At 39.7% G+C, this 12,951-nt stretch overlaps 1 protein-coding gene across 1 annotated transcript in view; it reads right to left on the reverse strand.

Annotated features, from left to right (window-relative positions):
- Nucleotides 1-10,423: 10,423 nt before the first annotated feature.
- The window catches only part of LOC130345428 (fragile X messenger ribonucleoprotein 1 homolog B-like), a 616,453-nt gene continuing 613,925 nt past the window's right edge, over nucleotides 10,424-12,951 (reverse strand). Inside the window, exon 8 of the mRNA XM_056554515.1 lies at nucleotides 10,424-11,203. Within this exon, the coding sequence (XP_056410490.1) occupies nucleotides 10,424-11,203 (780 nt within the window). The remainder of the gene's footprint in view (nucleotides 11,204-12,951) is intronic.

The following is a 12,951-nucleotide window of genomic DNA, read 5'->3' on the forward strand; positions in this document are numbered from 1 at the left end:
TTTTGATATGTCCCTGTGACAAAGTATATAAAGGAGATCAGTTCAAGCATCCTATATATTCAAATAGCATGTACATGAAAATTTAGCTTTGAACCATATAAAAAGTGTGAGTCTTTGTCAAGCTTTGTAAATGGATCAAAATGTTGTTAACTAGCTGTAGTGCAGTAGTATAATATTGCTGTAGTGCAGTAGTATAATATTGCTGTAGTGCAGTAGTATAATATTGCGATCCGTGGCCGTTCAACCTGTGTTGCTGCTCAATTTGCCAAATATTCCTAAAATAAATGTGTCTAAAATAAGAGAGACTAAATTGCAACAGGGTGCAACAATTGTTCATGCACTGAACGACAAAGTCTGTGCACAAACACATTAGTAAATCTGCTGCCCTTTTGTTTTTTGGTGTAGGGATATTTCACGTTAGAATTTTGTGTTGTTGTTTTAGTCAATGTTTTCATGACAGATAATGGCAATAGAAATATATGAACTACAAATCCATACATATTTTCTTTGCAGACTACACAGCTGCCATAATATGTATAATAAAGCCGCTCAAACAATGCATATTAGCTTTTGCTTCTATCAATTACTTTGCCTTAGTCAAATGGAGACGTATAACTCTGCTAACGTTACTCATTACATCCAATTCAAAGCTATGTACCATTTCCAAATTGCTAAACCATCCAATGCAAGGAATCATAAATTACAGAGCAGCTGCAGATGTCCTACTCCAATTATTGGAAATGACTTTTCATTATACAGGTAGGCCATCAGGCGAACAAAATTTGGAAATTTTCTTAGACAATCCTCAAGCCAGCCATTCTGATCACTGCTCGTAATTGTCCAATGCAGTAGTCCCTCAGTGTGTGAAGCAACAGGAACTAATGTATTTTACTGCAGTGTTTACTGTAAACATTCACTTGAATACAATTTTCAGTTCAGAGAGTGGAATGCTGAATGTGTTAAAGGGGTACTCCACCCCTAGAAATCATATCCCCTATCTAAAGGATAGGGGATAAGATGTTTGATTGCTAGTGTCCCGCTGCTGGGGACCCCCGCAATCTCTCCTGCAGCACCCCCATTCATGAGCTACAAGGAGCGTAGATTGCTCCGAGGCTGATGACAGGCGATACAGGGGTCGGGGTATCGTGATGTCCCCTCCCATAGGCTTGCATTGAGGGGGCAGGGCGTGATGTCATGAGGGGCCAAAGCCATGACGTCACGATACCCCCGCCCCTGTATCGCCCGTCATCAGCCACGGAGCTATCTTTGCACCGTGCAGCTCATGAACGGGAGTGCTGCAGGAGAGATCGTGGGGGTCTCCAGCGGCGGGGATAAGATGTCAAGGGATGGAGTACCCCATTAAGCTGCATTATCATTTATACTTACAGCTCAGAAAGTGCATGACTAAGATGCAATTATTAGCTTTTTATGTATTGCTGGTAATGGCCATTTATTCTTCAGATGCCATCATCAATACTAATCATGGCATCTAAAACAGTTGAGATGCTTGTATTCACTTATTGGATCACCTGCAGCACCATTGCGGGGGTCCGATGAATTAAAATGGTGGCCGAAGTTCTGCTTAGTCTGCTTTCCCACTCTGTGCCGCTTCTGCCCACAGAGGCAGGCTATACAAGTAGATCTTTGATAGCACAGATCAGATCATGTTTATAAACTGTATAAGCAATCAAAAGATTTCTATAAATAGTTACCTATGAGGACTTAAGAAATTTGATATAAATAGTAAAAAAAAAAAATTTAAAATGTAAATAGTTACCTCTCCCAATAAAAATTTTAATCACCACTTTTCCCATTTAAAAAAAGAGTAAAGAAAATATATATGCTGAACACATTTGGTATCATCGCATGTGTAAATGTCCAAAGTTATGAAAATATAATGTTAATATTCACACCTGGTGAATGACATAAATGACAAAATTGCTGCATCCCACAAAAAAAAAAAAAAAAGATCAAAAAGTCACATATACACAAAAGTGGTACCAATAAAGACTACACAGATCACGTCACAAATAATGAGCCATCATACTGTCCCGTATATGAAAAAAAAGTTATGGGGATCTGCATAGGGCAATTCTAATCATACTTATTTTGTTAAAAAAAATTGGACTTTTTTTTATTTTTTATTGTAGAATTATAGAAGCATGCAGCACATCTGTATTTAGACACATCTATATTTGGACACATCTGTATTTAGACACATCTATATTTGGACACATCTGTATTTAGACACATCTATATTTGGACACATCTGTATTTAGACACATCTATATTTGGACACATCTGTATTTAGCATCCTGTTAACAATTAGGAATAGTCTACACACATAAATATAGCCTTTTGCAGATGTTATCTGGCCAAGCCACTTTGTGATGCCTAGGAAATGCATCATGAGTAGTGTTGCTCGCGAATATTCGCAAAGCGAATTTTATTCGCGAATATTGCATATTCGTGAATTCGCGAATATTCACGAATATAGCACTATATATTCGTAATTACGAATATTGTTTTTTTTTTCTTTTTTCTTCACAGTACACATCACAGTGATCATCCCTCTCTCCTTCTAGCTTGTTTGGTGTGAAGAAGGCTCTAATAGTACTGTGTGAAACTGGCGTGCAAATTTTCGCACATGCGAATATTAGCATATGCTAATTTTCGCATATGTGAATTTTCGTTTATGCTATTTTTATGCAAATTTTCGCATACGTGATTTTTCGCGCATGCGAAAATAAAACGAGGATATTACAAATATGCGAATATTCGCGAATATATGACGAATATTCGTCCATATATTCGCGAATATTCGCGAATTCGAATGTGGCCTATGCTGCTCAACACTAATCATGAGAAGGGCACTATATAAACAAAAGTATTGGAAGACACATCTTACTTTGCTGGCGTTTAACCTTAAGGTGTAACCTTAAGGACTGGGTATGGTATGCTTTGTGTATGCTTAACCCCTTGATGACACATAATGTCACACAATGGGGAGATTTATCAAAACCTGTGGAGAGGCAAAGTTGCCCAGTTGTCCATAGCAACCAATCAGATTGCTTCCTTCATTGTTAACAAGGCCTCTGGAAAATTTAAGAAGCAATCTGATTGGTTGCTATAGGCAACTGGTCAACTTTGCCTCTCCACAGGTTTTGATAAATCTCCGCCAATATCCCTACTATCCAATAATTATATTGAGTTTAACAAATCCTTCTTAATTTTTGACAAAGGTGCTGTCTACCTTATAACCCCTTGCCACAAAATGTTGTTTATAATTGGCGCAGCGACATGGCAGGGGTATAAAGCGAGGTCAGGAGCTGAGCTCGCATCATATCCGCATGGTCCCAGCTGCCCAGTTATCATGTGAGCTAGACAAGGGAGTGTATACAATAACCAGTGCTTGCTGGAGTTTCTATTATGCATAAAGCTTTGTTCACACTGGAATAATGGCTGTTTACATTTTTTTTTATAAATGATATAACAGATATGCTTTGATCTCTATCATCACTGATTCTAGTGGTTTCTATTAACATTTCCAAGTGAAAAAACTGAAATCTGAACAGTGTTTTAGGCTATACATTATATCAATATACAAAACAAACAAGATATTTAGGAGTTTCATCACTGTCAAATCAGCACAAAATGGTGTTATATTTAAAGAAACATGTTACTTTCAATTAATTCTATATAGCAATAATACATCATTAGCTTTAAAGTCACATTGTATCAAGTCTTGCTCAGCATTTTATCTATTACATCTCCGTAAGCAGCATATTCAAAAAAATTGCAGTTACAATTTGCTGAACAATGTTGAAGGTTAACTATGTGGTCTATTTGTATATGAATCTTTTAATGAAACTGCCAATAATACCAATAACATAAATCATAATAAATATAATAAAAGCAAATTTAAATAAAGTGCTATAAATCCCGAAAGTAAAGCATGGCTGAAAACGAAACCATCATCCCCTTAAGTCAATGGAACTCTTCTTTCATTGCAATTCGTCTAGTTCTGCTGATTCCTTTGAAATGTCAGTTCTGTCGGATGGAGTCCATTCCTTTATCAGCATATTGCACCTGTTTCTGACTTTGATTTGGCGAGGCTACTTTAAATTTTATTTATTTATTTTTTTTTTAAGTGAAGCATATCTATCAAAGGGCACTATATACTGAACGTCCAGAGGAAAAATGCACTGCTCCATTTTTCTAAAATGTATTTCTTAAGCTATAAATACCATTTTTATAATGAAGCCATAAAGCTTTTGGTTTAAAAATATATTAATCCAGGACCACAGTTTGGAAACTGCCATAGGCTTTTTCTTGAGTGGCATTTAATGCTTCTCTGTCTGGGCATTATTATTTTATGGCATTTATCTGCCGCGTTTGAAGCTATATAGTTAATATGCTGTCAATTAACAGAGTCACAGAAATGAAAGGTGAAAGGAAATGTGAAAATGTTGCTTTGTCTGTAAAGCCATCATTTTCTTTCTTTATAAATTAGATTTAAGATTGTATTGCAATCTATTTGAGTATTGCGTCTGCCATACACCATTTTATTTAGGTAAATTGTAATCATAAAATGTCTCAGGGTAGTAGATAGGTAGGCCCTTAAATGAGTGTCTAGTTATTAACCCCTTAAGCTATCTGGAAATACTTTTAACCCATTTTAGATGCTGAGTCCTAGACGTGGCATCTGAATGCAAGGTTAATGCCAACTATCAGTCTGACTGTCAATGTGCAACATTAGCCAGTCAACGTGCAACATTAGTCTCGGCTGCTGATAGCAACTTGGACCAACTGGGTATGAAGCACGCTCAGCTTATGAGCACGCTTCATACACCAGGAGTGAGATGACGGTGTACATTTAAACCCGATGTCCTGAATGGGTTAAAGGGGCTGTCTCATAAAGAGACAACTCCGTCCATAACAGACACCTCTGAAAACCCTTTTTTTATTCTTGTTTGTTCTAGAAACATTATCTCTGTAGGTTTTTATTGAAAAACAGAAACAGCTGTCTGGAAAAGCTTCTTTCAGCCTTTCTTTGTTCAAAAAGAGAAAAGATAATCCCTGAAAAGAAGCAACATTGGAGAATTGTTTCGCTGATAGACTTTACTGATAACAGAAGCTATAGAACACAAATGGAGCTTTTTTTTTAAATAAAGATCTAATATAGTGTTTTTTTTATTATAATAGGTACAGAACAAGCATAAAACATGCTTTTTAATCTAAGTATGAGCTGGCTCGTCCTGAGAAGGCAACCGTTGTATGGCATGGCCTCCTGACGCGAGCTCGCATCATACCTGCTGGCCCCCAGCTGATTCCTGTAGCTGGGGGCTGGCGTTGAAAGCTGACATGCGGCTGGCTATTAAACCTTTTGATCTGACATGCGGCCGGCTATTAAACCTTTTGATCGCCGCTGTCAAAGTTGTTGAATAAAAAAAAAAAAAACACCCATTAACCTCTTCCTTATTTAAAGTTAAAATCACCCCCTTTTCCCAAATTCCTTCTAAAAAATATGTAACCATATTAAAAATAAACATATGTGGTATCGCCGCGTGTGTAAATAGTTCGTGAGCACGGTCAATGGTGTATGTGCCAAAAAATTCCAAAGTCCAAAATAACGTATTTTTGGTCGCTTTTTATAAAAAGAATAAATGAATAAAAAGCGATCAAAAAGTCCAATCAATACAAAAATGGTACTGATAAAAACTTCAGATCATGGTGCAAAAAATGAGCCCTCATACTGCTCCGTATTCAGAAAAATAGGGGTCGGAAAATGGCAATTTTAAACGTATTAATTTTCGTTCATGTAGTTATGATTTTGTCCAGTAGTACAACAAAATCGAACCTATATAAGTAGGGTATCAATTTAATTGTGTGGACCTAAAGAATGAAGATAATGTGTAATTTTTACCGAAAAATTTACTGCGTAGAAACTGGAAGCCCCGGTAACAAAATTGTGTTTTTTCTTCAATTTTTCACAATGATTTTTATTTTATTTTTGTTTCGCCATAGATTTTTGGGTAAAAAGACTGATGTCCTTACAAATTAGAATTGGTGGCACAAAAAATAAGCCATCATATGGATTTTTAGGTGCAAAAAAACGAAAAACGTAACGAGTAACGAGTGCAAAAATGGAAAAACGCTCAGTCCTTAAGGGGTTAAGGTTAAGGTAGAATGAAAGACAGCTCTCACACTAGTATATTCAAGCTGTAAAAATCCCCTAGCTGCATAGTTAATATTTTTATAAAAAATAAATTATCGTTGTCAATTGGTTGAAACATTTATGCCACTAATATTCTAATATCAATCCCTGGTTCACTGTATACATTTTGTAAAAGAAGTTCCCAGTATATTTGCTATGGATAGTTGTAATTGGCCTACAAATAAATAATATAAACTAGCCCCTAGGAAGTAATAAGGGGATAACACGTTTAAGCCACTTAGGCACAAGTATCACATACCAATGAACAACAGCAGAACATTAAATATACAGATAGTTGTCTTCCTGGACAGCACTCTACCTCACCTTCCATCGTGTTTTGCACTCCAACTTCCTCTGGGATTGTTGAGATCAAGGTAGCTTTACTTTGTCAGTTTGAAACCTTAACCTCTTAAGGACCAAGGACGTATGAGTACATCCTTGGTCCCGCTCCCGTGATATAACGCGGGTTCCCACGGTGACCCCGAATCATATCACGACGGGCCCGGTGTCATAGTGAAGCCAGGACCCGTCTCTAATAGTGCGCGGCACTGATCGCGGTGCCGCGTGCTATTAACCCTTTAGCCGCGCACTCAAAGCTGAGCCACGCGGCTAAAAGTGAAAGTAAAAAGTGCCGGTTAGCTCAGGGAGCTGTTCGGGATCGCCACGGTGAAATCGCGGCATCCCTAACAAGTACTACTGGAGAAAGATCTCTTACCTTCCTTCCTGCAGTCCGATCGCAGATTGAATGCTTCAAGCCTGAGATCCAGGCTTGAGCAATCAATCGCCGAAAACCCTGATCAATGCATCCCTATGGAGATGCATTGAACACAATTAAAGATCAGTAAATGCAATGTTATAGCCCCCTATGGGGACTATAATATTTCAAAAGAAAAGTGTAAAAAAATAATTAACCCTTTGAATTATCCCTTCCCCTAATAAAAGTTTGAATCACCCGGCATTTCCAATAATAATTAAAAAAAAACAGTGTAAATAAAAACAAAAATAAACATTTGTGGTATCGCCGCGTGCGGAAATGTCCGATTTAAAAAAATATACTGCTAATTAAACCACACAGTCAATGGCTTACGCGCAAAAAAATTGCAAAGTCCAAAAAAGCGTATTTTTGGTCACTTTTTTAAAAGATGAATAAAAAGTGATCAATGCAAAAATGGTACCGACAAAAACTTCACGGCGCAAAAAATGAACCCTCATAGTGCCCTGAACACGGAAAAATAAAAAAGTTATATGGGTCAGAAGATGACAATTTTAAACGTATACATTTTCCTGCATGTAGTTTTTTTCTGAAGCAATACAAAATCAAACCTATACAAGTAGGGTATGATTTTAACCATATGGACCTAGAGAATAAAGATAAGGTGTCATTTTTACCGAAAAATTTACTACGTAGAAACGGAAGCCCCAAAAATGTACAAAATGGCTGTATTTTTTCAATTTTGTCGCACAATGAATTTTTTTTCCCATTTCGCCGTAGATTTTTGGGTAAAATTACTGATATCATTACAAAGTAATATTAGTGGCGCAAAAAAAATGCCATAATACAGATTTTTAGGTGCAAAATTTTAAGAGTTATGATTTTTTAAAGGTAAGGAGGAAAAAACGAAAGAGCAAAAACCGAAAAATGCCCGGTCCTTAAGGGGTTAAGCACCAAGGGTATACCTGTACACCCTTGTCCCGCTCCTGAACAATGAAGCTGCATCATAGCAGATTGGTCCTGACTGCTGTCAGAACTCATAGCTAATGAGAACATCACCGTTTGGGATGATGTCCGTCATCAACCCTTTCGACACCGCAACCTCTTATGGGTCTGTAGGTGGAAAATTGAAAGCATTATGATAATTTGAAGGGGAGGAGGAAAAAACTAAATTGTAAAAAAAAAAAAATTGGCCAAGTCCTTAAGGGGTTAAAAAGGACTATAGCTGTGTAGAAAAAAATCCCTAAGAAAAAAATATTAAAAATATTAAAATAAATAATAACCGAGCACAAATTATGTGAATATATATATATATATATATATATATATATATATATATATATATAGTAATCACTATGTGAACTCCAGCACAGGATTGCTCAGGTGTGGTGCAGTGTAACCCCCAGTGTGCCACACTGGATCCACATAGAACTTCCTCCGCAAGGAAACAGCACCCAACACCAGGTCCAGGTAAAGTGCAAGCTACAGGGTCTTAATTGCATCAAGAGAGACAATGTGACGTTTCGGCTAACAAGCCTTTTTCAAGCATGCTTGAAAAAAGGCTTGTTAGCCGAAACGTCGCATTGTCTCTCTTGATGCAATAAAGACCCTGTAGCTTGCACTTTACCTGGACCTGGTGTTGGGTGCTGTTTCCTTGCAGAGGAAGTTCTATATATATATATATATATATATATATATATATATATATATAGTACAGACCAAAAGTTTGGACACACCTTCTCATTTTATACTTAACAAAAATGTGTGAAACAACTGAAAATATGTCATATTCTCGGTGGAAAGTGTCCCCAAGTGCTGTCACAAAAACCATCAAGAGCTACAAAGAAACTGGCTCACATGTGGACCGCTCCAGGAAAGGAAGACCAAGAGTCACCTCTGCTGCGGAGGATGAGTTCATCCGAGTCTCCAGCCTCAGAAATCGCAGGTTAACAGCAGCTCAGATTAGAGACCAGGTCAATATCACACAGTGTTCTAGCAGCAGACACATCTCCAGAACAACTGTTAAGAGGAGACTGTGAGAATCAGGCCTTCGTGGTAGAATATCTGCTAGGAAACCACTGCTAAGGACAGGCAACAATCAGAAGAGACTTGTTTGGGCTAAAGAACACAAGGAATGGACACTAGACCAGTGGAAATCTGCGATTTGGTCTGATGAGTCCAAATTTGAGATGTTTGGTTCCAACCACCGTGTCTTTGTGCGACGCAGAAAAGGTGAACGGATGGACTCTACATGCCTGTTTCCCACCGTGAAGCATGGAGGAGGAGGTGTGATGCTGTCGGGGTACTTTGCTGGTGACACTGTTGGGGATTTTTTCAAGGCATACTGAACCAGCATGGCTACCACAGCATCTTGCAGCGGCTTGCCATTCCATCTGGTTTGCGTTTAGTTGGACCATCATTTATTTTTCAACAGGGCAATGACCCCAAACACACCTCCAGGCTGTGTAAGGGCTATTTGACCAAGAAGGAGAGTGATGGGGTGCTGCGCCAGATGACCTGGCCTCCACAGTCACCGGACCTGAACCCAATCGAGATGGTTTGGGGTGAGCTGGACCGCAGAGTGAAGGCAAAAGGGCCAACAAGTGCTAAGCATCTCTGAGAACAACTTCAAGACTATTGGAAGACCATTTCAGATGACTGCAGCTCATCAAGAGAATGCCAAGAGTGTGGAAAGCAGTAATCAAAGCAAAAGGTGGCTACTTTGAAGAACCTATAATATGACATATTTTCAGTTGTTTCCAAATTTTTGTTATGTCTATAAATTCCACATGTGTTAATTCAGAGTTTTGATGCCTTCAGTGTGAATCTACAATTTTCATTTTGGTCTGTACTATATATATATATATATATATATATATATATATATATATATATATATATATTGTAAAGGGTTTCACTCTGGGATCGTCCTTTGCCGTAGCCAAAGGACACATTTTTCCACAATAAACCGGCAAACAGCGAGTCCTTTCTGCAATTCTGGCTCCTCGCCAGGTTTATTAAACGGGGTGCAGAATAAACAAAATAAACAAAACATAAAAATAACTCCTAGGCCGTCTAGCCACTCACTACACATGTAGCATGCCCTGACTAATAACTGATGGGCTTTTCCCTGCCAGTTTAAACACAATAAGTCCTGCTGCCTTATAAGACACAGTTCACATTTGAACATAAAGACCCATTCGTACAGCCACCTGCTATATGTTACAGGAGCCGCGTCTCTCACTCCGGGAGTCCACACTTGTGTCCTCAGCAGCCCTTGTTGTGCCTGCCTGGCACTGGATACGTTGTCTCCCCCCTCTAACAACCACTTCTGTCTAAGGGAGAGCCCAGATTATTCTGTTTCTCTTGCTTTTAGGGACCCTTCCCCTTTCTGCTGCCTCATTGATTAGTCCACAGGTGGAGATTTCTGCAGGATCTGTGGGGGAAATGCATCCTTTCCTTGCCACACTGTCACATATCCCCCCCCCCTCCCGTCAGACCACCGGAGATGCATTTGTCCTTCTCTTTGGTCGAGTTAGCTGAAGTTGGTCCACTTTCTTCAACCTTTTGAGGTGGTAGTCCAGTAGAATGGTTGCTTTAGTAACACTGTCCTTTGTGCCCAGGAATACAAAGGGGACCATTCCCTCGTCTTGGGAGCTCTTCTTACCACTCTCAACTCTCACTCTAACAACCGCTGACTGGTCGACAACCTTCTGAATGCGCCTTCCTTTCTTCCCAATTACTTTTCTCACCAAGTTTCGGGGAACCCAGATTACCTCCTCAGCCAACTCCAGGTAACTTCTTGCCTTCTTCACAGCATCTTGGTTCTCACCATAAACATGACACGTACATGTATCTTTATCAAGAACAACAGCAGTCACCCCAGGGATTCTCCTTGCTTGTTGTATATTTGTGCCACGAGTGCCGATTACTGAGCGCATCAAGTCTTTTCGTACATCAAATTGCACATGGAATCTAGACACTGACAGACATAAGCTTTCCAGATTCTTTCTGGCTTCTTTGATTCTTGATATCACAGACAATTTTGTCCGAAGACTTCGGAAATGGATGTTACCCAACATGTTCACCCTCTTAATGGTAACTTCATTGTCAGACAAGCTGACCAGCTGGGTATTCTCTGAGTCATAAGACACCGAAAAGGCTTCCACTGCCTTTGAAAAGTCTTTATGAGCCGATTCCTTTAAGCCCATCTGCTGTAAGTCTTCAGGAACTTTCAGCTTCACTTTATAGAAACTGGTGTTCCTTGGAGCCTCCTACCTTCTTCATGTTGCTCAAGGCAACGCCCTGGACACTGGCTGCAAACAAGGTAGTCCTTTCAGGCCTCTGCCTTCTCTCACCAAAGGCTGGACTGTAGTGTGAGCTTCTCTGGCCCCGACCATCCAAGTCTGTACCGCCTTTATTTTTCTGATCATGGACTCTGCATCCAGACTCCGGATCTGAAGGGTTATTACCGCGATCGGTGATGTCCTGTATTAGCCGCGGGTCCCGGCCGTTGATAGACGTAAATATACGTCCTTCGTCAATAAGGGGTTAAAAACGGCTATTTCTGGCCTACATATAGCTTCAATAGGGGTGTAGAACACGCATATGGTGTGTTGGGGTAGTGAAATAATACTGTTATTCACTATGACATGCAGATTACAGGCATCGCTGACAATGACAGAGCCTTGAGGTGGCATCAGTATTAGGAGACTATATAGTGGCTGAATGACACAGCGTGGAGGTGTTGGCAGCATGAGGAGACCATATAGTGGCTGAATGACACAGCTTGGATGAGGCTGAAGCATGAGGAGACCATATAGTGGCTGAATGACACAGCATGGAGGTGTTGGCAGCATGAGGAGACCATATAGTGGCTGAATGACACATCCTGGGGCTGGCAGCAGCATGAGTAGACACTAGGGCTTCACAATCCCTTAGATTAAAAGATGAATTTTGAAATTTAAATTGAAGATTTATGGTAGTTAGTGCTACCATAAAAAAATTTTAGACCCAGACCCAGGCCCAGCAGCAGCAGTAAACCATATATTACCTGAATGACACAGCCTGGAGTTGGCTGAAGCATGAGGAGACCATATAGTGTCTGCATGGTACAGCCAGGAGTTGGCAGCAGCATGAGTAGACACTAGGGCTTTACAATCCCTAAGATTAAAAGACGAAATCTGAAATTTAAACCGAAGATTTTGGGTAGCTAGTGCTACTATAACACAATTTTTATTCCCAGACTCAGGCCCAGCAGCATCAGTAAACCATATATTGGCTGAATGACACAGCCTGGAGTTGGCTGAAGCATTAGGAGACCATATAGTTGCTGAATGGCACAGGCTGGAGGTGGCTGATGCATGAGTAGACCATAAAGTGTCTGAATGGCACAGCCTGGAGTTGGCAGAAGCATGAGGAGACCATTGAAAATTAAGAATTTTAAATAAAAATGTAAGATTTCTAAATTCAAATTGAGGGTTTTGAAATTGAACTTTTAACTCCCAAGTTTTAGTGTCTCTGACCCCAGCATGTTGGTACAAAGGACCAAATCTAACAAGGAGTCACATGACAGCACGATGACACAGCCTGGAGTTGGCTGAAGCATGAGAAGAAACCATATAGTGACTGAATGAGACAGCCTGGTGGTGGCATCAGTATGAGGAGACCATATAGTGGCTGAATGACTGCCTGGAGTGTGTGGCAGCATGGGGAGATCATATAGTGGCTGAATGGCACAGCCTGGAGTTGGTGGCACATGAGGAGACAATAGGGCCTCACAATTTCTAAGAATTAAAGATGAATATTGAAATTTCCATTGCAGATGTATGGTACCTAGTGCTACCATAAACATATAACGGTAATGTCCTAGGCCCAGCCGCATTACTAAACCATGTAGTTGCTGAATGCCACAGACTGGAGCTGGCTGAAGTATCAGTAAACCATATATTGGATGAATGGCACAGCCTGGAGGTGGCTGAATTACGAGTAGACCATATAGTGGCTGAATGACACAGCCTGG

This window comes from Hyla sarda, chromosome 1 (genome assembly GCF_029499605.1).
Source record: "Hyla sarda isolate aHylSar1 chromosome 1, aHylSar1.hap1, whole genome shotgun sequence".
Classification (NCBI taxonomy): Eukaryota; Metazoa; Chordata; class Amphibia; order Anura; family Hylidae; genus Hyla; species Hyla sarda.